At 35.2% G+C, this 25,685-nt stretch overlaps 1 protein-coding gene and 1 long non-coding RNA gene across 2 annotated transcripts; one reads left to right on the top strand and one right to left on the bottom strand.

Moving 5' to 3' along the window:
* Positions 1-2,090: 2,090 nt before the first annotated feature.
* On the top strand, positions 2,091-9,777 carry LOC114273051 (protein CNGC15b-like). Its single transcript, XM_082904006.1, has 8 exons — positions 2,091-2,247; positions 2,446-2,995; positions 3,080-3,292; positions 3,926-4,218; positions 4,887-4,998; positions 5,080-5,316; positions 5,982-6,144; positions 9,101-9,777. The coding sequence occupies exons 1-8, from the start codon at positions 2,129-2,131 to the stop codon at positions 9,631-9,633; spliced, it is 2,220 nt and encodes a 739-aa protein (XP_082760132.1). The 5' UTR covers positions 2,091-2,128; the 3' UTR covers positions 9,634-9,777.
* Positions 9,778-19,747: 9,970 nt separating this feature from the next.
* Positions 19,748-24,062, bottom strand: LOC145807655 (uncharacterized). Its single transcript, XR_014350918.1, has 4 exons — positions 23,905-24,062; positions 23,617-23,828; positions 20,604-20,862; positions 19,748-20,170 (listed from the first exon to the last, which is right to left on the bottom strand). It is a non-coding gene; the product is annotated as an uncharacterized LOC145807655 (long non-coding RNA).
* Positions 24,063-25,685: the final 1,623 nt, after the last annotated feature.

Here is a 25,685-nt window from a genome sequence, read left to right as displayed (position 1 = left end):
GAATTTTTTAGCTAAAAAGTCAAAAAGTTACTAAATTAGTCAAAAAACCAACAATCCATATCAAAAAGTCAAAGATTTTCTTTTCTCTCTACTTTTTACACATCTTTTCGTAAAAAGTCAAAAAGTCATCCCAAACATACTAATTTTTTTAGCTCATATTTTAGTCAAATAGTCAAAAAATTACTAAATTAGTCTGTTCCTAAACAGACCTAAATTACAGTAACATAGCCTCTATTTATACATAGGGAGCTGCTGCAGAGCTCTAATTAGAGCTTCTGCTATACAGCTCTAATGAGCTGTCTAGGAATTAAAAAAAAAAAAAAAAAAAAAACAAACAAACAAACAGTGAAGTAAAAGACAAAAAAGAAAAAAGAAAAAAACAAATTAAAACTCCATTAAAGATATTTTTTTTAGAGGTCTAAATCATTTTTCTTATACATATATAGCTGGTGGAGTAGAAGGTACACATTTTGTTTTATTATCTTTGTTTTTGTTAGCTCTGTTTCCTTTTCTATGAACAACAATGATTCATCCCACTAAAAACACTACCACTAATAGCACTAATGCATTAAAAAAGTAAAAAAAAAAAAAAAAATACAACTCCAAGACCAAAACATCACATCATTAATGACGGGACCCACTGCCACCTAATTAGTGGGAGCACTAATTAGTGCTCCCAAGCATTTTTCTTCTATGAATTCTGAATTGACAATGTCATATTGTTCTTTTTCGTGTGACAACAACAAGAGAGAGAGAAAGAGCCCCCCATGTTATGAAAATATATGTTGCATCTGCCGCCCCCCATTTTATCATACTTCCAACAACAATTATTTAGACCACTAAAAAATACACTATTAATAGCATTAATACATTGGGGATGACAAAAAAAATAATAAAAAAATAAAAACAAGGCATAAAAAGTGGGCGGAGCCCATTGCCACATCATTAGTGCTCCCTTTAGTGATATCTTTTTAGTGCTCCCAAACATTTTTCTACTTCCAATTTTCCACTTCTTTCATATATATATATATATGGTTTTTGAGTTTAGTTTATGCTGAGAACAGTGAAGAATCAGAAAGTTTTTGCTTACATTCAGAAAAGAAGAGATTGGTTTATGGGTTTGCTCAATTTGGCCAAAATAAAGTGTTTGTAAGCTCTCTTTCTCTCTCTGTGTGTGTGTGTGTGTGTAGTGCTTTTCCCCCTTTTCTTGGAATCATGATAAGAAACAATCCTAGAAATTCATATATATATATATATATATATATATATTTTTATTGATTAATATTGTATGGAAAACCCATTTGTGTACTCTTCTTTTTATTCCAATTTGCTAAAGTTTAATATGTGGATAATTCTTGTGCAAGATATATGTAATGCCATTTACTTACAAATTTTTGGGACTTAAGTTACACATTTTGTGGGAAGTTACGACACATTTTCATGGTTAACTTACGCGTGATTACTTATGTATATTTGCAGGAATTTATGTCAAATTGTGATTTCTTAAAATTTTATCAGTTAATTTACATGAATTTCTATATAACTTGTGCGGTTTTTGAGAGGACTTACGTATGTTTGTAAGAACTTATGTCAAAGTTGTGATTTCTTAAATTTTTATGAATTAATTTATGCAAATCTATGTTTAAGTTATGCGATTTTATAAGATACCGTACGTACTTTTATAAAAACTTAAGCAAATTTGTGTGCAACCCTTAACCCAAAACACTTCCCACTTGCTTTTATCTCTGGATATATCCAGTTTATAGCAGTGATGGTTTAATGTCTTCTTGTTAAATTAAAATCTTCCAATGATGTGCATAGTTAGCTAGTTCCAAACCATGTTTCTATAGCTCACAATTTTAATTTCTGAAACAATACAAAAACAATTCATGGTTTTGAAATCTTCTCTTTTCAAATGATATGTTGAAAATCCTAAGAATTTTTTGAAAAGAAATTCAAAGAATTGGTCACATGTTTGACTTGAATTGACCCCTTTTGGACCAAAAAGTAGAGATTCTTCATTACTCCAAACAAAGTTGATTTATATCTTTTAGTTTCTTCACATGATTTCTGATGGAAAAAGCCATTTGTGGTTCTGAACTCATCACTAATCGCTTTCCATTGATTCATGGCCTCATATTCACAGTTTGGTTTTCATTGTACTGCTGATCAAACCCTTTTATTGAAGCCGAGGTCAATTTTTCGATCACACGCCTCCATGACTTGCAGTAATTCAATATCTGTCAGGTCTGTCCCTCTGATTTCTTCACTAATATTCTCATTTCTTTCTGAATTTTAATTTGAACAATGCCCTCATTAATTAGGCTTATAATTGTTTCTGTCATGTTTATGATCATTTCATAGGTTTGATGTTATGTTTAAATGAAAAAAATTTCATAGGTTTGATATGTTATTGTTGTTATGTTTTAAATGAAAACATTACAGATTTCAAGATGATCTTGAAATATCAAAACTGCCCAAAACTAATGGAGACAAAGTGATTAAGGTCACGTATAAGATTGATGGATCACAAATTTTGGAGCCTAGCTCTAGAAGGGCCAAGGAGACTGGAAAGACAAGAAAATCACTGAAAGCGAGAATACTATCCCGAGTCTTCTCCGAGGACTATGAGAGAGTGAATAGAAAGATATTGGATCCTCGTGAATCGGCTATTCGAAGATGGAACAAGATTTTCTTAGTAGCTTCTTTAGTTTCTTTATTTGTAGATCCTCTATTCTTTTACTTGCCAAAGGTCCAAGATAATATTTGTGTAGATATGGGATCTACACTTGAAGTTATGCTCACAATTATCAGATCAATTGCAGATATGTTTTACATTATTCAGATATATGTTCATTTTTGCACGGCTTATGTTGCGCCGTCTTCGCGTGCATTCGGGCGAGGAGAGCTTGTTATTGACTATTCAAAGATTGTCTCAAGGTATTTAAGGAAGAGGTTTTGGATTGATGTCATTGCTGCCCTGCCCCTTCCTCAGGTAAAAGTTTCCTTGAATTTTAACCTTCTAGTTGTTCAACAATCTTGTCATTTATTAAGGCTATTGTTCATTTTTTTGTTTTAGGTATTAATTTGGCTTGTTATCCCCAATCTAAGGGGTTCAACGATGGCAAACACGAAAGGTGTGCTTCGATTCATTATCATTTTCCAGTACCTAACAAGACTTTTTCTCATATTTACACTCTCATCGCAAATTGTGCAAGCTACCGGTATTGTGACTAAAACGGCATGGCAAGGGGCTGCTTATAACTTGATGCTCTATATGTTGGCAAGTCATGTAAGTACAAAGAAACCCACTTGCACCTAGTTTTGAGCTCATCATTTGTGAAAATGGGTAGTAGTTTCTTCCATCATTCCTGTTTGTTTTATGCTAATATGTTAGATTGATTTTTATGTATTGTACCTCATCTTTTTCATTTTTCTGGTATTTAGTTTAATAGGTGCTGATTTGCATGCTGACATAGGGGCCTAAGTGGCAAGTGAAAACTGTAATAACACTGTATAGTTCAGTCTATTCTTGTTGATTGGTACCCAGTATTCAAATGAACTTAAACTTAGGTCTAGTATTAAAAATAAAAAAAAATAAAAAAAATAGAGGATTGCAAATTGATACTTTGTCAAGCTATTGGTGATTCAAAAAGGTGTTTCAAGTGGGGTGGGTGGATTTACACAGTATTCAAATGAAACTTAAGCTTTTTGCTTCTACAAAGACGGCCAAAGGAGACAATGGTTTTGCAAGATTCAGAATTTGTTTAACTACCCACGTTCCATACCTAGCAACTAAGCATAAACTGCATTTTCTGAAGGCTAATTTGATTTCAAGTCCTGCACAAGAGAAAACATTTTCTTCATTGATATCAATTTCCTCTCTTTTATTTTTTTATTTATTTTTTGGTGGGTCCAAATGTAGGTTTTAGGAGCTAGCTGGTACCTTCTATCAATTGAGAGACAAGAAGCATGCTGGATAAGTGTGTGCAAGCTCGAAAAAGGATCTTGTCAGTCCGCTTTCTTTGACTGCCGCAGGGTCAGTGACCCTGACAGAAACACCTGGTTCCAATCAACTAATATCACAAATGTATGTGATCCAAATAGTAGCTCTTACCCTTTTGGTATGTGCCGCGATGCAATAAAATCCAACGTTACATCCTCAATGTTCTTCAATAAGTACTTCTATTGCCTTTGGTGGGGCTTGAACAACCTAAGGTGAGATGGTTCTTGAACTTACTGGTATGAAATAACTGACTTCTGAGAAGCACGGAAACATACACGTGACATAACATGGACACAAACACTCAATTCAATGTTATTTATCGAATCAGTAGCTTAGTCAGTAGGTGGAAAGGAAGAGGGGAATCCTTTTTGTCTTATATCCTCTAAACAAATTGAATGTTCCATTCAAAAGGGACGGGATATCCAAAGGTTTCTTTATCTCCTCGGCCACCAACTATAATCGTCACTAATAAGTTTGCAACTCTCACAGTGAGAGTCTCACCAGACCCTTTTTGCACATCTAGTCACTGAAAGTGTAAACTATTGATGACTATTCAATTCCCAATGTGGAATGTGGACTTTGAGTGACGAAATACTGATTTGGTCACCGAAAGTGGTTGCCAAATGTGTTTTTTGTTGTTAACATCAATGAATTGGAACAGGCTCTCATATTACTTTTATTTGAAGTGAAAACCCTCAAATGAAAAAGACGAATAGCATCCTGTGATTCTATCTCCATGAAATGGTGCGATGCAATCTGTTCTCAAAACTGGCACAAAAACGCATTTTGGAAACATGCCTCTCATTTCTTATGGGATGGATCCTCCTTTCAAATTTAGTAGTTTGATTTAAAAAGTACTCATTCTTGTTCAAATGTGCAGCTCTCTAGGGCAAAATCTTTCGACAAGTATTAATGTTGCAGAAATAAGCTTCGCCATCATAATCGCTAATCTGGGATTGGTTCTCTTTGCATTGCTCATTGGAAATATGCAAGTAAGTCCTATACTGTAAGAATTTTAATTTGAATAATTTTTTGGTCATTCCGAATACCGATGATACTGATTTCATTTACAGACATACCTACAATCTACAACAGCAAGATTAGAGGAATGGAGGATCAAGAGAACAGATACAGAACAATGGATGCATCACAGACAGCTACCTCCAGAACTAAGGCAGGCTGTAAGGAAATACAATCAGTACAAGTGGGTGGCTACTCGTGGTGTTGATGAAGAAGCCCTTCTCAAAGACCTGCCATTGGATCTCCGGAGGGACATCAAACGCCACCTCTGCCTTGATCTAGTCCGGCGAGTAAGTCACAAGATCATACCTTCTTCTCTTTCTTTTCCCATTCATGATCCAATTTTGATTGTTAATTTGATAATAATTTTTTAAAAAAAAAAAATTCAGTGGTGAAATTCAATCAATATGACTTCAAAAAGGAAAAAGAGAAAAGAAAAGGAAAAAAAAAAAAAAACTTTAGATATAAATGAAATTGAAATCCCATCTACATTTTGAAATTGATTGCGTCAGAAAAACACGAGGATGTATAAAAGATTGTTATTTTTAGAAAGAAAAGATGAGATGGCCAATGATTCATTGGAACTTATTGCCTGAAGTAACGGGAATAACGGCAGTGTTGTGAATTGATCTTTTTTTTTTAGTCTCATGCATCATTTTGAATGGAATCAAGAAAAACAGTTCAGTCATGTAAAACGAAAGGCTAATGACCACATTAGTGTGGGCTATATTTTGAAGTTGATTGCATCAGAAGAATACAAAGAGGTTTAAAAGATTGTTATTTTGAGAACACATGAGATGGGCAATGATTCAATAGAACTTATTGCCTGAAGTAGCTGGAACAAGGCCTTGTTTGGGCAGTGTTATGAATTGATCTTCATTAATTCCTCAAATGTCAAAACATTGCACGATCAATTTGAGTCTCTTGTACCCATTTTTTTTGAATCGACAAACAGGTTCCACTGTTTGATCAAATGGATGAAAAAATGCTAGATGCCATATGTGAGAGGCTAAAACCGGGTTTGTCCACTCAAGGCATGTGTCTAGTACGCGAAGGTGACCCTGTTGACGAAATGCTTTTCATCATCCGAGGCAACCTTGATTCCAACACCACAAATGGTGGATGTTAAAATATATCCTCACCAACCACCACTTCACCTACTACACCTATATCTCTCCTATATAATGCACCCCTCACCAATTGTAATATACATCAACAAGAAAATCAATCAATCAATAATATACATCATATTATTTAACATGGTATCAGAGCAAGGTTGAGAAGCTAGTAATTCTGCTTCACCGGCGGGCGGCAGCCTCGCCTTGGCCGCCCGCCGGACCTCTACCCATACCTTCACTCCGCTGCTCTCTCTCTCAACATTTTCTCTCTCTCCATGGCGGATGTTCATCATGGAGGAGCACAAGGCATCAAGCTATTTGGCACAACAATTGCAGTACAAATCAAACAACACAAAATGATCATCCAAACAAAGCTGATGATCATCATCATCCTGATCAAACAATAGCAGACAAGAGACCAGACAAGATCATACCATGTCCTAGGTGCAAATCCATGGAGAACAGAGGGAGTGCTAGGTTGGCAAATGTGTTGCGATAGTCCTCTACTTTGTGTCCTCCATCTTGAACCCTCTCTCTCTCTCTTCTAAACAACCCTTGTCCTGTACATACAATACAATACACGACATCTATCTGTATATGTTCATCTCTGCGACACCACGCACGAAAAGACCGAGTTTTGGAATCCAAACGCGACGAACATGAAATTCTGGAAGCATCTCTGCGAACTAATCGATCAAACCTTTCCTGAATGACGAGACAAGTTCTTGACCTACAAGGATCTCAAGAAGCAGTTGCGTCTGATCTACCCCAAAGATGGCGAGACTAGTTGTACTCCTAGTAGCGTCGTTAAACGCCGCAAATTGACCGACGACGGCGGAGCGGAGTGGCGGCCTTCGCTCTGTTCGATCTCCGAGGACGCCGTGACGCCGGAGAGAGACCACCGGACTCTCAATGACTCTGAAAGGTTGGTAAAGAGGAAGGTCAGATCCACCGCCACCGCCATAGTTCACGTCCGGAGCTACAGAGCTCCAGACCGACAAGACCAATGCCTTCTGCAACTCAATCATCACTCCACGGAGGACCACCACACACACTCCCACTTTGTCCAATTCTTTTTATTATTTTTATTATTATTATATATTATTTTAGACCCATTAACTTATCGAACAGTCTGTTCCCACCTTTATTCTTTTTTTTCTTCATCATTTCATCACCATTTCCTTTTTTTTTCTTTATTTATTTTATTTTATTTTTCGATTCCCTTCTTTTCATATATATAAAAAAAAAAAAAAAAAAAAAAAGCAAGCCCTGGAGCCATCATCCAGCGCACTTTCTTTTATTTTACTATATATATATATATATGTTTGTTATAATATATTATTTTAACCCATAATTTTTTCATAAAAAAAAAAAAAAAAAAAAAACACAAAACAATTTACAAATTTGCACAACAAACCATATTTTATTCATCTCAGGGATCAACCCTGATCACATTTTTACATAAAAAAAAAAAAAAAAAAAACAACAAAAACAAACAACACATCCACAGGCGGGATTTTTTCTTATCTACTCTGCCGCCGGTCTCTTCTTCTTGCCTCCGTCCTGGGCGGTCCTTGACGGTACTGCCTCCGTGCTTCCTCGACCACCCAGCCAGTTGCCTCCTCCCTGCTCCTCTACTGCATCATACGGCGGACCTCCAAATCGGAACATCACGGTGGCCTTCCGCTTCAGCTCCTTATTTTCTGCTTTCAGCACACTGATCTCTGCTCGCGCATCCTTATACATGCGTTGGAGCAGAGCCAGCTGGGAATTTACATGCTGCACCTCATTTGTCCTACTCTGCAGCCGGTTCGACAAATTTGTGACCGCCGTCATGCTTTCCACACATGCCTTCAGAGTATACTGATTGGCCTCCACATCTGACAGCACTGCCATTCTTTGCTCCACAGACCGCATCGGAAAGTTCAACGGAGTAAACTCCGGGGCGCTTGGTTGAGTTTCCAGTGCCACCGCACCAGTTCTCTCTCTTGTTGACTCGTTGAGGTCGGGAAAGAGGGTGAGCAGTCCACGGGAAGACGAAGACGAAGCCATTTTTCTGGGCACCAGAGTGTTACACAATCTCTCTCAGAACTCTCTCTCAGAATATCTCTCGCAGGTGTTTTTGCCTCCGCCTCAGCCTCCGTCTTATAGCCGAGGCAGCCACGCGCATCGCGCGCCTCTTGACGCCAGACAAACGGGCACGCCAACCAAGGCACTCACGTGCCTCGCCATGATGAATCCGGCACACCTTTTGATAAAGTGGGCACGCCTTTTGATGGCACGCCTTTTGATAAAATTGGGCACACCTTTTGAGGGTGCAACTTTCACCAACGGTCCGACATGACCCCATAAACTGTCCCGACATTTGATTCCGGTTAGCATCTCCAACGGTCCGACATGACCCTATAAACTGTCCCGACATCTGATTCCGGTTAGCATCTACAACGGTCCGACATGACCCTATAAACTGTCCCGACATTGATTCCGGTTAGCATACAGTGTCCTCTACCACGTTATGACACCCCCATCCAGTGTCCTCTACCACGTTATGACACCCCCATCCAGTGTCCTCTACACCGTTATGACACCACCATCCAGTGTCCTCTACACCGTTATGGCACACCCATCCAGTGTCCTCTACCACGTTATGGCACCACCTTTCAGTATCTTCACCAACGGTCTGACACGACCATACAGTGTCCCCTATCTTTTTTATTTTTATTTTTATGTATTTTCTTATTTTTATGTATTTTCTTGTTTTGTTCCTCTCTCCAAACTCAAGTTGGTTAGTTTCTATCCTCCTTGAGTTTGCGGGGGGCTGTTAAAATATATCCTCACCAACCACCACTTCACCTACTACACCTATATCTCTCCTATATAATGCACCCCTCACCAATTGTAATATACATCAACAAGAAAATCAATCAATCAATAATATACATCATATTATTTAACAGTGGATGCACTGGATTCTTCAGTTCATGCAGCATTGGTCCGGGTGACTTCTGTGGCGCGGAACTGCTGACGTGGGCCCTTGATCCACACCTAAGTATTAGACTTCCATCATCCACGCGCACAGTTAAGGCCATTTCTGAAGTAGAAACATTTGCTCTTCGAGCAGAGGACTTGAAGTTCGTTGCGTCGCAGTTTCGAAGACTTCACAGCAAGAAATTGAGGCACAAGTTCAGGTTTTACTCGCATCAGTGGCGATTGTGGGCTGCTTGTTTTGTACAAGTAGTGTGGCGTCACTATAGGAGGAGGAAGATTGCAGCTGAGCGCAAGGCCAAGGAGTATTTGATGCCTGATGAGTCTGAGCTTTTGGGTGGACCATTGGAGCTGGACGTGGCTCTATGCGGTTCAAGCCTGGCTGTTATGAAAGCTAGATTGGCTGCAACCACTAGGAGGGGTGTCAAGAATCTTTCTGGGTTGGATTCGAGTGTCGTTAGCTCATTGAAGAAGCCAGAAGAGCCTGATTTTTCTTGTGGATGAGGTATGATCAAATAAGTTGTATAACCCCCAAGGTTGGCCTAGTGGTGTAGGCTTGGGACTTAGGAGTTTGCTCCTTTGTAGGTCTTAGGTTCAAAACCTTTTAGGTACTATCAATTCTTATGTTGGACCAGTTCATACGGAGTTTTGTTCTGACTTTAATTAGTCGAGGTGCGTGTAAGCTGGCTCGGACACCTGAGTTATAAAGAAAAAAGTTGTATGATGGAGTTGTGTATTGTGTTCATTAAAATGATTTTTTTTTTATTAAACTATATATTTATATATTATAAGTTGATGGGAAATATTTTTGAGCATTGCAGACATGAAACAACCTTAAGATTGAGGGCCAACAAAATGGTCCCAAAAAAGTAAATAATAAATTTGACTAGTTTGTGTTGTTCGTTAACCAAGACCTATCAGAACAGGCCTTATGCCTAAATGTTGCATTGAAACATTACAACAATTTGACAGCTGGAAATGATCACAGAAAGAGAGAGAGAGAGAGAGAGTTTGGGCTTATTGGGCTAAAAAGCATGCCTGATTTGTCCAAGTTCATCATCCACTTAAAAGATTGACAAACATAAGAATGAAATCATCAAAATATAAGCCATTCTTGATTTTACATAGGTGGACTTAATAGTACAGTTGGGCCTGTGAGATCTACTAGACATCTCACTCTGGTGATCTAGATTGTTTATTTAGTTGGTATTTGTTTATAAATTGTTCATAAAAAAAAATTAAATTAAGGGGTTGTTTGGGGTGTCCCAAATAAGTGCATTTTTTTATCTTTTTAGACTAAAAAGTTGAGGAAAAAAATATGGATGTTTAGGTTAACTTTTTGAATTTTTATGAAAAAATGTATATTGAAAAATTATAAATAAGTGTATAGGGGAATAAAGTGATGAATAGGCCGTACAGCTGGCAGCCTAAAGGGCAGCGAGGTAGAGGACTTTGGAATAGATTGATTCTCTACTTTTCGGGTATAAATTGGTCGGTTCTGTTTGGCTCATAGGGGCCCACCATGGGTCCCGTTTTACTAATCGGAACCGTTCAATGTGTAGAACTCGTCGAGTACTATATTCTTGTTAAAAATCATTTTGATTAGATATCGATAGCTATCTGATCGTGTTAGTTTTTTTTGTTAACTATTAACTATAACACCATCCATTTTTATACAAAACTGATTTAATCATGTATTTAGTGATATCCGATAGACGTAATTTTTTACAGGCATATAGTGCTAGACGAGTTCTACATATTCACGGTTCAGATTATCAAAATTGGACCCATGGTGGGCCCCCACGGGCCCAACTCTATCATCCAATTTAATGAATATTTTACTCCCTATTTTTTTTTCCCCGGTCACTGACGTTCCCATCATGTCAGTACCTTGTTAATTGTATTTTTTTTATTTGTATTAATATGTGAAAAATATTTTTTTAATATTTTTTTTTGGTGAATAGTGATAACTTTTTAACTTTTTTAGTAACCTTTTGACTTTTTAGATATTTTAAGAGTTCCCAAACCAGCCTTAAGTTACTTGATTTTATTATATTTGTCTTTAAAAAAATTAACGATAAGCATGCTTATAAAATAAATTATTTGATTTTTTTCTTAAAAGACAAATATAATAAAATTATATGGTTGCGAATATTAGATCAATCTAATTATTTTTATTGGTGATCTGCACATAATTATCAATAAAATGAACAATTTAAATCAGTAAAACAAAACTCGTGATATGTTTCACAAACCTAACTGAATGGTGCAATCCAATTAGTAGATGGTTGACAAGTGAAATCTATTCTAAAATGCAGGAAATCATATGATGGATGAAAAAAAAGGATGAGAAGTGATCACACCATAATATGGTTCCTCTTTCACACCAAATCATAGCACACATAAGTGGTGATGGATAAATCTTCCCGCAAGGAAATGGAATGATCTGGCAACATTGATGTTTGAGTTTAAACATTAAAATACACAATGCTTCATAGCATTGTCTTTTTTTTTTTTTTAGGTAACAAGGAAACTTAAACAATAGAAAAAAAAAAAAGAGAAAAACAAAAAGAAAAAGAAAAGAGAGAGTTAATCCCTCTCATACACAATTCCAATTATGTCAGCCATTAGAATGGGCCCTAACAAAATAAGGGGGTCTTCATAGATTTTCAAGTCTTCCACTTGGTTTTCTCTCATATGAGCAAGGGCATCTGCACACTGGTTGGCTTTTCGAAAAATGTGTTTGATAATGCAGGCCATATGAGAGGTAAGGAATTTAATGTCTTCCACAAGAACACGGTAAGGGCAGTTTGGATGAGCTCTTTCATTGATGAAGTTGATAGCATCTTGACAGTCTATTTCAATTATCACATTTCTTTAACTTTTTTCATGAATGATGGTTGTTCCATGATAAATAGCCTATATTTCTGCTTTAAGGCTTGTTGTTACATCCAACTTTTCAGAGTATCCCAGAATCCAAAAACTGTTTGCATCTCTAAAGAGTTTTCCAAAATCAATTTAGCATTGTGGCTGTTGCCTTTTATGAGATATTCCAAGGGGTGTGACTCTTGGCAAAGGTTGCCATGATGCTTATAAATAGTTAGCAGATTGGGTTCTCATTGCTCATTGAAAAACCAACAAACTCAAGCATTGTTTTCGCTTCCAAATTATTGTTTCTATCTTTCATGATAAACACCTTCCAGAAACGAAAACAAAAATACAATAATTTAATTTTAAATTTTCTTTGGCGGCATAAAATGGTCTGGATGAACTTAAATAATTACTTATACAGAGATATGGTACACTTTTATAAATGGACAACTGAGAATTTATGCTGGCTCATATCCTATGCAGAGATTATTTATTTATTTTTTTTTATTTATTTTTTCCCTCCTAAACTGGTCTATTTAGACCTTCAATCTTCCTCTATGTATTGCATTTCATACATTTCTTTTTTTTAAAAAAAAAAAACTTAAATAGGAACAAACACAATTAATCTTCTAGTTTTCATCCAAACCAAACAAGAGAAAAAATATATATGAAAAGGGGCATTTAACTTGGAAATATCTCATTAATTACTGCACAAATGAATCATGAGACAACATCGTACTAGAAAATAATTTTATTATAAAAATAAATAAATAAAATCGAATGACCTATCGTGCACGCATCTAAACATGGACTAAAAAAAAAAAAAATTCCTAAATACCTTTAATTAAGAAATAAAACTTGTCTACAACTGACCACCTGCTAGCATAAGTCTGACGTATCGGATTGTTTAAAACATATGCAAAAAGTTAAAAAAGCCACCCTGGAAAAACATTAGGGATAATTAGTCTTAGGTCCCTCTCTCACTTTTCGTAATGGAAGAGATTCACAAAATTATTTTTTGATGTCTAAGGTCCCTAAACATATACCAGAGAAATTTGACTCTCTGTCTCTTCTCTCTCTCTTTCTTCTCTGCTCCTCCACCCTCTTCTCCACCCTCCTCTACGACCTCTTCCTCAACACCTTCTCCTCCGACTCCTTCCTCCGCTCTGCCACCATCGCAGACCTTCGCGCCGCCCAGATCCGCGACCCGGCCTGCCTCTCTGTAAATTTCTGATTGAACAGCTGAACGTAGAGTTTACTTGCGACACCTTCGATGGTAACCAAGTCTTAGAGCTCAGACACGAAGCTTACTTGCCAATGGCAATTCGCTGCACCAAATCCATCTGTTCATCAGCTCGTTCCTCTTGGAATCTTCACTCCATCGCCGTCGCTCACCGCCTCGGCCTCGTTCCAGTCGGCCACACCAGCGTCTTCATCGCCGTCTCTGCTACTCATCGTGCTAAAGCTTCAATGAAGAAGATTCGGCTGCCAAGGCCAGAGCATAGGCAGCAGCCAAAGTTGCAACAGATGATCAGCATTCACAGTCACAGTATACACCAGTTGGCAGACCGAAAGAATAGAGTCATTATCATGATCAATATACACAAACTGCTGATCCTCATTATCCTGATGTGGCTAAACCGTCACTTCATGCAACGAGCTATCAACAGTATCCACCTCCAGCTGCACCCTCACATAGGCCACAAATTGTTCATCTGCAGGAGTCTATATCCATCAATTCTGAGCAATCTTCTTTTGTTCCAGATGAACATTTAGCTTACAGTGCTAGAGATGGAAATTTGGCAGGAGATCCAAATGCTGTATTTCCTCATCAAGAAAGTTCACCTACAAGTTCATCGGTTCATCTACAGGAGGTACCTTTTAGTTAACTGAATTGATTGCTGAGCTGAATTTCTTTGGATTGAAACCAGAGAAATTCTCTGGTTTTTTAACTGAATTTTCTCTGGGTTAGTCCAGAGAAATTCTTTGGTTTCGAGCTGGAACCTGAAATGCTTAATTTGTATAAATCCCATTGCATTTTCTCCCCTCTGTATTTATCTTCTTGATGTATACAAAGTTGCCCATGATGTTAAAGCAGAGAAATTTGCCTCCATCTCTGGCATCCTAATCACAGAAATTGGAATTTCTCTGGATTGAAAAGGAAAATTTCTCTGGTTTGGGTTGGAAGGAGAGAATTTCTCTAGGTTAAGTGAATTTCTCTAGATTGGAGATGAGAATTTCTCTAGTTTTCAGTGAATTTCTCTAAGTTGGAGATGGAAATTTCTCTGGGTTGAAGTGAATTTCTCTGGAAAGTTCAGAGAAATGTGAGTTTTTCTCTGTGCAGTCCAGAATTTCTCTGGAAAAAATTTCTCTAGACTGGAATTTCTCTGGGCTGGAATTTCTTTGGACTAAAATTTCTCTGGATCAATGTTGAGGGACCTTAGACATTATGAAAATATTAGATGTCCTTTATACTATAAAGTCTTAATACCAGGGACCCTAAAAAAAAAACCCCAAAACATTACACAATTAATAATTAAATTGAATTTTGAGCAAAGTTTAGTTTCTAAAATTCCTAAAAATTAAATTGAATTTTTTTTACACAATTAATAATAAAATTCCTAAAAACATTATGATGCCTTGTTATGCAGTTGGTGACTGAAAGAAGAACAGTGAAGAACAGAGGAAGGCAGTTATTGAGTTTAAAAAAAAAAAAAATTAAAAAAACTTTTGAAATTAAAAGTAAACTCCATTACAAAATCATCACCATCATTGAAGCTTCGTGTGTCAATTCCTTGAAATTCACGTGGTTCACCATGCTCAAAATATGGCCTAACTGTTCCCAATACTTTATTTATTTTTCATGAGAGAGACAGAAAAAAATAAAAAAATAAGTTCATGTAAAAAAATAAATAAATAATGAACCTTTTTTCATGTAAAAAATGTTTGTAGTAAAATAAATTGCATAGTCAACTTATATGCATCCCACTTATTAACATTTCTGGTTCCGCTATTCAATTTTAAAAAAATTATATTTTATCCTAACGTTTTAAAAAATATTTTTCAAATTTTCCTCCAAAATTATGTATATGGCCCCTTGAATTTTATTTCATTCTTCTTGCAATAAGTAGGGGTGAGCATGGTCCGGATTAGACCGGATTGGAGTAAAATCAGGACCAATCTGTTATCTACGGATCTTGAAAAATTGGAACCAATCCAATCCGTTTAATCGTGGAACCAATCCGAATCAATCTATTTAAACACGGATTGGATCGGTTTAGGACCACGGATTTACATAATTAAATAACAAAAATATATATATAATACTTTAATTTCATAAAAATATAAATATAGTACTATATTAGTTTCACAATAGCAACATGTCTTTTCATAATACCGACAAACTGTTTTAGAATTTAAACAACCATAAAAAAACTAGTTCCACCATAAGTATTTAGACCATTACAAATTAACACTAAAAACTAGCAAACAAAAGTAATAAAAGAAGATACCATGCAAGTTTAGGTTTGGATTTAAGTTTTATATGAAATAAGAGAAGATACTATGCAGGAGGGTGTATAATAAAAATATAGACTATTTGTATACGGTTCAGATCAGTTCCAATCTGGAACCAATCCGTGAATTACAGATTTTTAATTTTCAATCCGAAACCGAACCACAAATTCAAAAAACCAATCCAAACCTACTGGATTGGACTGGACTAGATCAGATTACGAATTTCACGGATTCCTTACTTAGCCCTAGCAATAAGCACAACTCATCATCAACAAGAATATGGACATAGATAGATCTACTAATTATTTGTTTCACAATTTAAATTTTTTCCCCCCTCTTATGTGTATTTTATTAGCAATTTTTATTTTAATTTTAATTTCTTATTGTTTGGGAGTTCTATGAATTTGAATGGTACAATAATTTTATGATAATGATATATATAATACTAGAATAATTTTAAAATATTAATAATAAAATTTTGTCATATCCAACCAAATTAAACTTTATGTCCCAAATTGATGTGGCTTATGCTCTGTTTGGTTGGGGGATTTGGGGATGAATTTAGAAAGGGAAAGGGAAAAGGTGTGTGAAACAATGTGAAATGTAGGTATATTTTTTTTCACATTTCACCTATTTTTTCTATTTTTCTCTTCAAATTCCTCAACTAAACACAGCATTAGTGATTTACTTTAACAATGTCCCTTCCCTTGAGCTAAATTCTTGATTTCGCCACTGCTTCCCTACAAGTTTGATGAAATGAACATAAATGGTAATAATGGTTTATAATATTTTCACCACAATAATTTGTAATTTCTTAATATTCACAACATAATTACTATAATTTTTTCTCCACAAGGTTCAATTCAAATTTTAAGCCAAAAAATTGTGCCCTTAAATTCGCAAATCGAGCCCACGATTCACTTAACTTGTAATTAAAACTGAATAAAATATTAAAAAATCAAATCAAAACTGGACGAATTTGTGATTTTTTTTTTTGATTTTTCTACTCAACCCTAATAACTAACATCACAAAAAATTCTTAATCTTTTATTATGACAGAGAATGTGCTAATTATTCAAAAAAAAAAAATTATTATCCAAATTAGCGTGGCCCTCTGCTTTATGCTTACTATTTATATTCAAAAGAAAGGAAATCACTGAAACATATGGATTGATTATCATGAAAAGGGAGATTCCAAATAAAGAGACTTTTGCTTTTTAAAAAAAAAGAAGACCAACACCAACAACCTGATTTTGACACACCTAATACACACGAATCTCACATATTAGTATTATAATTGGTCAATTTAACATTATATATATATATATATGTTATTATTATTATTATGTGTTGGCAAAGCAAAGAGTTTCATTACATTTGATTTCCCCCGGGTCTCTCTACACCAAGTACCCACACCAGAGCTACCCCAACTTGTTCTTTAGCCGAATTTTAATGAATTCCTTCTTTCTTTACATTTAATTTCCTCCCCCCCTCCCCCCCTCTTTTTAATGTAAAACTCAAATTCATCTTCTATACTCATAACTAAGAATTTTCAAAAGTTTGTAGGAAATTTTAGAAAAAGACTTATGCTGCATTTGGTTGGCGATTTGAGGAGGGATTTAGAAAGGGAAATAGAAAAAGTACGTGAAATGTGAATAAAATATATCTATATTTCACCTAATTTTACACATATTTTTCTATTTTCCTTTCCAAATTCATCTCCAAGTCTTCCAACCAAACACAACGTTAAGCTACCAAACAATTCATATAAGTAAATATTTCATGTTAATGAAAAACAAGTCCACTCTGGCTGGACCTCCCAACAATTTACCCATATTTTCGAAGGACAATTTTTTTATTTTTTTGGTAGGCTTTTGGTACATCAAATTATTTTTTATATATACCATCCTCAACAAGGATTTTTATTTTTTATTTTTTATCTACCAAGAGCTCATTTGAGAATTGATTATTTTAGTTATTTTTTTACAAAAAGACATAAAAAAAAAATAATAATAAAGAGAGTGAAGTGATTGAATATTTTAACTTTTTGACTATTTGACTAATTTTAATCAAAAAGCTAACTTCCCAAACAACTTTCAAGTGTTCGAGACTTTTAAACAAATGAGGTTTTAGGCAACTGTCCCAACTACCTTGAGGTTGAGTTAGCCTTGCCAATATCGTTGAGCAAATTAAGAGAAACAATATAAACATAAAAATTTGTCAACAAAAATGCACAAAATGCAATACCACCAACAATGCATTATTATTATTTTTTTTGGGGGGGGGGTTTTGCTGTAAAAAAATCTATCTACATTTGTAGCATTATTATTGATTAAAACTTGGCGAAACACCTCTACAACAAAAATTATTCTACGAGACACCACTTGGTTCGTGCCATGTCCCTGCTATCTCTCAACTCACCAACATGAAGCAGTGGATCTTACATTTTTCACCAATCAAAATCTTCACGGGACATTCCTTGACCATGCCTCAATTAGCATAGAATAACTTCTCCATCTTGGAACTTTCTTGTCATATCCTTTCAGAGTCACCCATGGAATTTGCAAAAAGGTGGGGGTCACAAACTCACAAGTAGTGTATTAACTTTTGATTGCTTTTCCAATCCTAGTTCTTGAGCTGTAGCTGTGAGTTGCTAGAGGAAATTTCTTTATCATTCCAATCATTATTATATTCACTTCCTCTTAGCACACAAAGAGCCTTTTGGGGAGTCAAAAAAAATCCGAAAGTGCAGCGAAATTACCCGCTCTTTATTATATTGTCCCCTAATTGCGTAACCAAACAAGTTATTTAATGTTCTGAAATCCACAATTCAAAAGAATAATCCATATGGTTTGACATTCAACAATTCTAGCTTTCCTTCTTCACCAGAACCAAAAATCTACTTGGAGAGTTTAAAGCATGACTGAGTAAATTTACTTGGAATCAGAGTAATAATTTTTTACAAAACACGAGAATCTAAATAATGTTACTATAAAATATTTAAATATAAATTTCTTATTAACATAATTGAGTATAAAGATATGATCATGAATTGAGCACATTTTATAGTCTGTATTAAATTACAAAAAAAAAAAAAAAAAAAAATAGAAACAATGATAAATATGTGGTCATTTTTAACGAAAAATTATTGGTTGGTCTTAGGTATCATCACGTGATATCTCATGTGTATTCTGATTGATAGAGAGAGTAGGGCTTACGGTTTTGTATTGGATGAAACATGAAGGAACATGAAAATTTGTGATTGGCTAAGAATAAGACCACAGGATATTTTTGAGCCAATCAATATTTTTTCATTTTTAACATATACCTCTCTTTCCCCTTAAATTCTTCAAAGTTTTATTTTCATTCTTGTCCTTAATTTTTTTTTTCTTTTTTTCTTTCTTTCTTCTTCTTCTTTTTTTTTTTTTTTTTTTTTTTGAGTTGTTCATGACCAAATTTATCTTCTTTTGCTGTTATAATTCTTGATAATATCAAATGAAAATTGAAGCTTAATTATGTATCATTCTTGGGGTAATGCATACCAAGCACTACAAGAAATTGCATTTTTCGCAACGCAACAAAATATGTTGCTAAAAGGAAAAATTCGTTGGCAAAGAGTTTTACCGACACACAAAGCTACGTTGGCAACCCGTAGGCAAAAGTGAGTTGGCAAAAATTTTTGCCGACGAAATTATCATTGCGTTGGTAAAAGTAATGCCTTTAGCGACGAACATAGTCGTCGATAAAAGCCTTCATCCATCGTTGGCAATTTACCTTGCGTCGGTAAAAGTCATTCAAATATGATGATTGTGTGGCACTTTTCGCGACACAAATTTGTATGGGCAAAAAATATACTTTTAGCAACAAAATATACGTCGGCAAAAATAAACTTTTGGCGACACATTTACGTCGGTAAATGTTGCCATTTACCGATGATTTGTTTGTCGCTAAAGCTTTATTTTTGGCAACGACAAATTGACATTGGCAAAAAATACACTTCTACCAACACAATGAGTGGGCAAAAGTAAACTTTTAACGACACATTTACGTTGGTAAATGTTGCCATTTGCCAACGATTTGGTTGTCGATAAAGCTTTACTTTTGGCAACGACAAATTGACATTGACAAAAAATACACACAATATGAGTGGGCAAAAATAAACTTTTGGCTACACATTTACCGACAAGTTGTTTGTCAAGAAAGCTTTACTTTTTGACAACGACAAATTTGTAGCGGCAAAAAAAATTGAAAATCATTTATATTTTTTTATAAGATGTACATATTTACAAGAGGCATCCCTCAGGCACTATTATTACAAACTAATAATATTGATATTAAATCACCTAAAGTTGATGTGTAGGCCAAAAAACACTGTTGAAAAATATCCTTTTGGAAGCGGTGTATAAAATCTGAACAGGTAAACTCACTAAAATACTCAAATTCATCCAAATTATGAACCCATAGTAAAAACAACAAATAAAAAAATGAAAACATGAAACTAACAACCCAAATTTGCAGCAGACCATCATCTAGTAGCAGCCCGCTTTACAATAACATTGCAGCAGCAGCAGCAGCAGCAGAGCAAACTTCTGCAGCAGCACACCGGCAGCAGCAGCAACGGACCAACAAGCAACAACCATCAGCCAACAGTGCTCTGAAAAATGAGAGAAGAAAAACAGTTAATCATTGGGGGGGGAATTTGGGGAAATCCGCTAATAATAGCGGGGCAGGGTGGGTTTCCATTGGGTTCGGATTTAATTGCCATCCATAATTCTACCCAAAAGATTCCACAATGAATCTCCTTCATCAACAAAATCAACAGAAAATAACTATCTACTATCTAGACAATTCAACAACCAAAAAGTAGCATGATTTAAAGACGACTGATTAAGTTGCCATTTCTTTGTAGACATCATGTGCATGACTGGGGATTATTTGATATCAAACCAATAACTCATCTTGTGCAAGTCACTATCTCGAGTACAAATGCAATGTATGTTTTTGGTAATTTCTCTAAGAACGTAATGAAGATGAACTCTTATGATTAGATGGATTAAAAAAATGGATGCATTATTGTTAGAACTTACATTGTTCCTGCCACACAGGTACTGACATGAGTCATGTTGGCTGGGACAAGTTTTGGTAGACCAAAATCTGAAATTTTGGGTGTCAAGTCTTTGTCAAGGAGAATATTGGTAGCTTTGATATCTCGATGAACAATATGTGGTCGCACTTCCTCATGAAGAATGGCAAGTCCCCGTGCAATCCCAACGCAAATTCTAGTTCGTGTTCGCCAACTAAACTGGATGCTACTGGAAGATTTAGGTCAACAACCAGCAGATTGGGCTGCAAAGATTGTGAAGATTCAAACAAAAAACACTTCATGAGGAAATGCATCTGTCACGTAAGCCTACATAATTGAATCCTCTACTGCTAATGTCTTTGAGCAAATAACAAGAGAATCTCTGAAGGAAAGAATGTTATAATTAGACAGTTATGGAATTCTCTCACATTTAAAGGCAAAAGCATCATTGCATTGGTATTTTCATGTCCATTTTCTCAATTGAATTCTATTAGCAACACAGAGTACATACAATTTGCTGTCTAATGGTGAATTATGTGAGGAGGTGCTTGCCACTCTGAATTGTTTTCTCTATGGGTATCATTCAATCAAAAAAGTTTCTTAAACAATCAGACTGTTTTAGGTTATTGATTAATGAGCTTGTTCAAACCAATATGGAGACTGGACAAGGCCTCAGCTTGAAAAAATAGAAAATAAAAATAATCAGCCCCCTTGAATATTATTTATAATAGCATGCGTAATTTAGGAAGAAATAAGAGTTTTTTCTAATTCCCCCCCCCCCCCCCCCCCCCCCCCCCCCGGTTTGGGAGAAGCTTTGTCTAAAATCAGTGCCAATACAAACAAAATCTAGCAAGATCCCTTTGGAATTATTAGGTTCATGCTTTGTTGTAAAGATCTGTTTATGACTGAACCAGCAGGTAAAAAACTAATATAAGCGATCGATCAAAAAATAGAAGAATAAGAAGAGATTGAGAATTTACTACTAAAGGGAAATAGTTATTTCAAGTGGACCTTGATTGGTATTTAGCCTTGACTAATCACCCCAGAAATAAAGCAAAAATAAAAAATTTAAAAAATCATATTCAAAGTTAATGTAGCAGAAAAGTGTTGATCATTCATGGGTATAATTGGGAGGAACTCAAACAAGAATCAAACAAAGTCCCATGAAATGGTTAATTATACTGCTTTCAAATCATTGCCATTGATTTGCCCATTATTTGTTAGCATCCACTACATTTCTCCAAATAGCAAAGAGGACCACTTGAAGAGAATCATCCACATGGGATTTGTGAGGTGTGTCGGGCAAATTGAATCCTCTACTGCTACTGCTAATGTCTTTGAGCAGATTCAGAGGATATCTGCAAGGTTGAGACAGTATCGAAAGATTGAAGGGAAGAATGTGTTTTATTGGTTTCAGAACCATAAAGCTTGAGAGAGGCAGAAGAAGAGGTTCACCACTAATATCCCCATGCAGAGAAGTGGTGTTGGTGGAAATGGAGGAGGAGGAGGTTGGAGATCTGAAGATCCTGTTTATAACAAGTACCCTAACATCAGCCCTGGTAAAGCATCAACAGTCAGCAACCTCTCTCTCTCTCTCTCTCTCTCTCTCTCTCTCTCTCTTCATTGTTCATTTCTCCACAATGCTTTTGTAGATGTACTTATGATATGTATATATTTATTGCTTTACATTTGTTACTTCGTTCAAATTATGCTAAAGACTAAGCTGGTTTTTCTATTTTTAATGTGGATCAATTAATAGTTTTATGAAGAACTTAAGTCTAGGTCAAGCAGTTGAGATCCTTGGGTTTTATTTATTTATTTTTTTTCAAACATTCAAGTGGTTATACTCCTTAATTTCTAAGAAATAAATTGGTGGAGATTCTAAGTTTGAATTTATGCTGAAGCATCGAATGTTATTAGTAGTAATTTAACTTACTACTAACTAATTAACTAACCAACTAATTTTGACACTCGGGAAAAAAAATATATGTACTTTCATACCATTTAATTTTTAATTTTTTTTTTTTAATATTAGTTTGGTGGTGTGTGTTTTTGCAGCAGTTCCATCGCCATCTTCATCTTCATCACCTAGAGTGCTTGCTGTAGGGAAGATGGGTAGCTATGGTGGGTATGGATCTGTGACTATGGAGAAAAGTTTTTGGGTAAGTTACACTATACTATACTACTCTCTAATACTGACTGAATACAGGTTGCTGTCATTATGTAGTTGGGCAGCCAGTGAACACAAAATCATGGTCCAGTTATTGTCTTCCTCTCTCAACCTAGATTCAGAATTGTCTATACATTCCAATCATCTAAAAACTAGCCTTAATTCAAAACCATCCAAAAAGAACTATCCTTAAGTTATAATTGTCCAAAAAGTTATAAACTACCCAAAAACTATATCATATATAAGTTTCTAAACAAGTGTTGTTAAAAAAAATCCTATAGTCAAATAAGTGTTGTTGTTCTGCAGTATACGGAAAAGCCACCATCCAATAAATTAGGATTTGACAGCTGAAACATTTTATAACTAGCATATTCATCTTTATAATTGAACAGAATGATTAACAGATCAGATCAACTAAATCCATGTCTGATCTGTTAACAATCAGACCTATTAGATTCTGATAGTAATTGAATAATTACATTTCAACCACAAATTATTGGATTAGATTCAGCTTAGAATACAATCCATTGATGGGCCTAGTCTCAGGTTTATATTCCTTTTCATTTTAAGACAAATTTTCCAAGGACATCTTGTATTTCTGATTTGCCTCACCGCCACCAACAATGATGCTAATTATAGTTGTATCAGTGACCAATTACGTTGCTTAAAAAGATAAAATCCACATCAGGGACGTTCTTAGTTAGCTCGCAGAAAAATAATCCCAAGTCTACCACTACAAACTCAAGTGTTATGCACAACGTTCATTCAAAATCTTATAGTATGGACTTAGGGCCATATTTTAATTAAATGAGAGGAAAAGCAGAGGGTAATCAAAATATGAAAATACCTTGTGTATGCTGATATTATTTCATCTTTAGTGAAACTATCTTCTTGTGTGCCAATCTCATGCAAATACAGAATCAGGATTGCTGCAAGACTGCACCAAAAAAATTTCAATCCTCACCTATAACCAATAGTCTAATTTCCAATCAATAATTCAGAAATCATAGCACATTTCTCAGCCAGGCATGACAATACTTTGTGGTTCCAAAGCATGCCCTGCAAAATGAAATCCCAACACCTACATAACAGAATATAGAATAGAACATAAATCTTGAATGTAGCCATTTCCCACCTAAATGATCTACCATCCAAGGTAAACCCATGCACTGATTGAATACATCGAACCGCTTCCTCCTCCTTTGAGTAAGTAATATATCTGGGATAGAAATCACGTTTAAGAACAGAACAGTTGTAGTGAAGTCATCGTCTGTCCCTGGCCTCTGTCATCCAAGGCACTCTGCAAAACCGTTTCATTAGAGTAATTCCTAAAAAAATCCATGTTTCCTCTCACATGGGACACACTTCAATTAGACTTTACTATCACTTCTATTTACAAGGAAAGTGCTTCAAATGGAAAGCAGTAAACGATCACTCAATGCAAGAGACTGTTAATTCCTTTATTATCACCTAAAATTCCGTCCAATGTCTGAGCAACAAACAAAATTTAAATTGGATCAGTCAGTGAAAACTCATTAACCACTGTTACAATTCTAAATAAGTAGAAACTACATCTAAATAGGCTTAGGCAATCAAATATGCAAATTGATATTAAATTCTAAGCATTTCATGAACCAAACACTGTATGACATCAAGTGAGATTTGAAATTCAACTGAAACACATAAAAATCTTCACGATACTGATAAATTCAAATAAAATCTAACCCGAAAGGAGTGTTGAAAACAATTCAAATGAGGCAAAGATCTAAACAGGATATTTCTAGCAAAAAACAAAACAAGGTTCAAACACTCTGCTCCCGAAAGTCGAATTTCGAGACGAAACAATCAAAAGATTCAACGAAATCCGATCCACATACTTGAAAAACTTTAAAATGCCAAAAATAAAACCAATTCTACAGTGAAAACAATGGATCGCTCACTAAACTAGCAAAATCTATTGAAAATGATACGAAAACTTTTACCAAAAAAAGCTGAAAGTGGAGTCTAACACTATGGCATCAACATAAGACTCTATATAACTTGCTTTAGTCCATTGAAAAATAAATCCATCAAATGATTAACATTTTCACCTCATCAAATTATGTAATGACAAATGCCAAATAAGAAATAAAGAAATAACTCATAACCAGCATCCAAAAATAGCCAGAGGCATGCACACCAAAAAAAAAAAACTGCCACAAAATTGGAATAACAGTAGCATATCAACATACAAATGGGATGTTATATATCTTGGAACAGCTTTATGATTTAACTAGGTTTTTATGCGGCCAATCTTTGATTTAAGTTTGCAAGGGCCGAGTTTGGACACAACAGAGGTGAGATCTGATTAGGTTCAAGGCTACATCTGTTCAAATTAGTCTTTAAGCAAACACAATTTTGGGGGCTTTGTCACTGATATTAAAGTTTGGCGGCAAAGAAAATTTATTCACCTTTTCTTTGAGGTGCAACAGAACTTCACCTCTGTTGTGTCCAAACTCGGCCCTTGCAAACTTCCAGGAATGCTTGAGCTAGACCATATCCCAATACTCTCTCTCTCTCTCTCTCTCTCTCTCTCTCTCTCTCTCTCTCTCTCTCTCTCTCTCTCTGTGTAAAGAAAAGAAAATTGAAGATAAGAACATCAATAATAAAATTCAAGTGGATGACCTCCATATTATTTTTAGAATAAACTACAAATATACCTTATGAAATTTGTTTAAAATACATATTGTCTCTTGTAAATTTAGAGATTATAAATATCCCTTGTCAAATTTAATAGAATTAATAAATAAATAACTCAACTAATCTTCTATACAATAAAATCTGAGTTTTTGACAATTATGTATGCATGCATATCAACATTTGCACGTAATGATCCTATCATATGGCATTATAACATGAACTTTGCTGACTCAAAGC

This window comes from Camellia sinensis, chromosome 14 (assembly GCF_055761805.1).
Source record: "Camellia sinensis isolate YWXY chromosome 14, ASM5576180v1, whole genome shotgun sequence".
NCBI lineage: Eukaryota > Viridiplantae > Streptophyta > Magnoliopsida > Ericales > Theaceae > Camellia > Camellia sinensis.
The sequence above is the reverse complement of the archived record's forward strand: the minus strand, read 5'-3'. Positions and strand labels throughout refer to the sequence as shown.